Source organism: Zea mays, chromosome 10, assembly GCF_902167145.1.
Source record: "Zea mays cultivar B73 chromosome 10, Zm-B73-REFERENCE-NAM-5.0, whole genome shotgun sequence".
NCBI lineage: Eukaryota > Viridiplantae > Streptophyta > Magnoliopsida > Poales > Poaceae > Zea > Zea mays.
In genome coordinates this window covers 97,405,952-97,410,396 of record NC_050105.1, presented here as the reverse complement: position 1 = coordinate 97,410,396, position 4,445 = coordinate 97,405,952, and the positions used below count along the sequence as shown (strand labels likewise).

General features: G+C 46.7%; 1 protein-coding gene across 1 annotated transcript; it reads left to right on the top strand.

Annotated features, from left to right (window-relative positions):
• Positions 1 to 964: 964 nt before the first annotated feature.
• Positions 965 to 3,958, top strand: LOC100273229 (proline-rich protein 2). The gene is made up of 2 exons (NM_001147671.1): positions 965 to 1,422; positions 2,961 to 3,958. The coding sequence occupies exons 1-2, from the start codon at positions 1,110 to 1,112 to the stop codon at positions 3,581 to 3,583; spliced, it is 936 nt and encodes a 311-aa protein (NP_001141143.1). The 5' UTR covers positions 965 to 1,109; the 3' UTR covers positions 3,584 to 3,958.
• The last annotated feature ends 487 nt before the right edge of the window (positions 3,959 to 4,445 follow it).

Genomic DNA, 4,445 nt, shown 5'->3' with positions numbered 1-4,445 from the left:
TGCCGGAGCTGGGCCTCGGGCGAGTCGGGGGTGCGCCCGTTGCTTGAGGAGACCCTCGGGCGAGACATGAATCCACCTGGGTCTACTGTTCTTGCCCGAGGCTGGGCTCGAGCGAGGCGAGATCGTGTCCCTTGAGTGGGCGGAGCTTTGACCTGTATTGCGTCCTTCAGGCCTTTGCAGCTTTATGCTAATGGTGGTTACCAGCCAAGTTTAGGAGTCTTGGGGGTACCCCTAATTATGGTCCCCGACAATATCGTTATGTATCTATGTTTAATCACGAATTTTGGCGTCATCATTGTACTCACGCCGCCGTCGCCAGGGCCTGAGTCCATTGGAGGCTCACAATTTGTGTTCCGTGGCATCGCACGGACACATATCTACTACTATATTAAAAACATAATGTGGGCATCTGGTGTTACCACGGCTTCATCCTGCATGCTGACACTCTGGGACCGCCCACGCGTCCCGACTGGTTCTCCCGCCTTGCCCTGGGCCCCACGCCCAGCGCCCGCGCAGTGCTCTCTCAGCTAATGCTCTGTGGCTAATCAACAAAAAATAGTGCAGAGCAAGCACTCGAACACAACGCTCTCCTACTCTAGAAATTTGGAGCTAACTACCAAACCACACGTACCTTAGTGTTTAGAAATAAAAATAATTATATCTAAATAAATATCTCAATACCTATTTTTATGATATATAATAATTGTAGTAAAGCACGAGCAACTGGCCAGTAAAAGTATAAGCGTATTCGATTGTAAAATCAAATTTATTATAAAACCTTTAATGCTAAATAAAAACTAAAAATAAATCGTTTGAATTATATATGCGTCGAAGAGTGGAAAGGGTGAGAGAAATTAGAAAAAAAAAGTGTTGTTACATGGGCTGGTGGGCTGACCAATCTTCTGTTCGGAGTCTGCCATCAGCTCATCTCTGTGCGACTGTGCGCGACTCCCCGTCCGCTCCCCTCTTCCACCACGTGCTCGCGTCCGCTCCTCCTCCTTCCGAAGGGCGAGTTCGCATCGCAGCGTCGCCCGCAGCAGCAGCGGACCGCGGACCACGCCACCTCATCCAGCGGCATTGAGCGAGGGAGCGATTCGATCAGAATCGACATGGACGGCGGCGAGCACGAAGCGGAGGAGTCCTCCTCTAAGCGCCGGGAGCGCCTGCTCGCCCTCCGCTCCGCCGCAAACGTGTCGCCGGCGGGGGCTCCTCCGCCGACGGCCGCGGGGAGCCTCCTCCCGGATCCTGACCTCCCGGACGACGAGGCCGCATCCGTGTGCCCGCCCCCGCCCCAGCGTTTCGACTACTACACCAACCCCGCCGCCGCCTTCACATCCTCCTCAGGAGGCGCCACAAATCCCACCTGGTCCCACAAGCGCAAGAGCCCTCCCGCCTGCTACGCCCCGCCTCCGCCGGCTTACGGTCCGTACTACCCTACAAGCACCTACTAGCTTATGCTACTCTTCTCCTCGTTACCCACTAATGTCGATTGTCTGATTAGGGTTGCATATGCTGCACAATTCAGTCTCGCCATATTCGTAATTGAACCTAAACCCTAACAAAACCCTCTTCCTGATTTCTAGTATTGTAGTAGGCAGCCCTAACTACACCTCGCCATACTCAATTGGATCTAAACCTTAACAGAACCATCCGTGGCATCATCCTATATGCAGAGAAAGAAAAAAAGATAATGCAGCTTTAGTGTTCTTCCATAGTTGCACATTCGGCCTGTGTGTTATGTTGGCAGTGGCCGAGCTTGTGCCTAAAGCCATTAGGGTTTCTATGTGGGCAACGACTGATATGCAGCCATTACGTGCAAGCGTGCAAGCAGGTCTTTTGGTCCGTTAGATCTAGATCTAACCATATGCTACTATGTGTCCTATTAGATTGATACATGCATGTTTTTTCTTTAATGGAGCTGCATTCAGATGAGTGTTACAGTTGAATTGGAAAAGGCTTGCTTCTGTTCTAAAGCTACTCTGTGATCTCTTTTAGTTAAATCTAAGTATCCTTTGAGCATATCGAATTTCCAAAATGCTAATGTTGCATGTGTAAGATCATATCAACTTGTAACTTTTCGTTTGCGCATTTGGTTATTAGTCTGTGTACAATTTGTTTGGCAGGAAGTAGATGGTTAGGTAGCAATGGCATATAAAAGGGCGTGTTATCTAGTTCTCCATAGGCAAAAAATGATATTCTAGGATTCCAGTTTAGGGGTAAGATCCTAGGGATGTTGACATGTTTTTTTATAGCACTTCAGTAGCTGGAATTCGGTTAACCAACAAGAGAAACAAGGATTCCAGTGAGAATTATATATCGCAGTCAAGAAAACAGCCTTACAGTAGTGGCATACAAGCTAGGGCCCTGTTTGTTTCAGCTATTTTCAGATTCTGGCCACTAGAAGCTGCTGCAAACTGCCAAACGACTAGCTTTTCAGCCCGCTTCTATGAGAATCACTTTAGTTAAAACCGTCCAAAATTAACGTGAACACAAAATCGGTCGAATCGTTACGATAGTAGAAAATCGTCACTTTCTACGTCCTAAACCTTATGGCTCTTTTATCTTTCTCTGCATGTAATCTCCATGATACTCAGATTCTCTCAACAGTCAAATTCTCAGAAAAGCTCCTTAAAAAAAGCTGAACCAAACATGCCCTAGGTTAACTGGTTAATGTTGAATATGATTGATTAAAGAAACTTAGAGTATATTTTTTGGGTTAATGATTTGAAGTCTAAATTGCTTTCATTACTTATATATTTTGGGTGTCTGGTTCCATTATTAACATTTGAGGATTGGCATCATCTATTTGTTCTCTCGTGTGGTCGTGCCTAGCATGACAGTCATGTTTAGAGTTCTTCTGTTTGCTGCATGCTTAACTTACCAATTCATTTTCAGTGCCACTTTGATGTCATAACTACTGTGGGAATGTTGTCCTGACCATGTTTCTAACTCTCGACCAGGGAACTACTGCAGCAACTACCACCCTCCACACCAGCAGCCTACATCTTCATGGCAAGTTCACTCTCCATCCCCGATGCCACAAGATGCACCAAGGAGCAGTCCATGGCAACGTCCTATGCAGTTCCAGGATCCAATGTCAGGATACCAAGGAGGTCCTCCCAGCGCACCACCTCCTTGGGTGTCACATTCTGGTCCTCGAGGCCGAGGTTCTTATTCAAATCCACCAAACTTTGGGTTCAGACACCCGAATCCCAGCCGAGGTGGCAGCACAATGAACTATGGACCAAGAGGTGGCCCATATTCATCTTATGGACGTGGCAGGGGGCCCAACTACTTTGGCAGCCCAGGTTCAAGGGGGAGAGGGGGGAGGGGTGGCTGGCAAGGCCAGAGTTACATGAACAAGTCAATGCTTGATGACCCTTGGGTGGACCTGCAACCTGGTGTTGGCAACATACTAATACCTAGAGGTGAGTATGACTCCAACAAGTCCTGGCTCCCAGAATCGCTGCGAAAAAAGAAGGAAACGCCGCCTGCTCATGGACAAATTAAACCGGCGCCAGGATTGAGCCTATCAGAATACCTTGACCTGTCTTTCAATGAGGTTTCTGATAAAGAGAAGTAGGCCTTTATGTATGCATATCTACGACGACAGATTGATGTAGGGCCTATTTGGTTTGTGGCTAAATGTGCCCCACTTTGCCTAAGGTTAGTCGTTCGAATTGAATAACTAACCTTAGGCAGAAAAGTTAGGCAAAGTGTGGCAACTGAGGTAGTGAACCAAACATGCCTGTAGTCTTTGCGATCATTTGCAATAGATATGTTCCCTCTGAAATCATGTGCACCTTTTATCTTCGCTCCTCCCATTGCCCTGTACTGTGCTGCCATGGCAATTTTACTAGTATTTATGCGTTATAGCGATCTTGTTGTAATGACTTGAATTTAAGGAACTGAATAACTTATGATCTCTTAATAGATAGAGGAAGCAAAGTTGTGCTGCATGTCTGGTGTCGTGGAGCTGGATGATAAGTTGCACTCTTTGGAAGCACAAGCACCTCTTCATTAGAACTTAATAGGCTTTGTTTTTTTTTAAAAGAAGCAGACCTTTGGAGAAGGGAAGTTACAAAGGTTGCGTAGCATGTCAGCGTGTTTTCTGCTGGTGCATAACGACCAGTCCTGATTCGTCTTGGATTGCATAGAAAGTTTGGTGGAGATTCTGTTGAAAAAAAGGAAGGCTGCAAATCTTGTGCCAAAGGTCAGCTGGAGATGGATGCTGGGCTTTTCTTTCTTTCTTGGTGCATATAATGTGAGCATCCCAGTTGGACCTGATTTCTTGTATCGCATTGCATCCAAATCTTTTGCGCGATGACAATTAGAGTCTGGTAGTGGCAAATTAGAGCCTGGTCATGCATTTGCAGCACGGTTTCATGTACTATAGTCTATAGAGCCAAGATGAGATGAAGAAGATGAAAAGGTTGTGTTTGTTA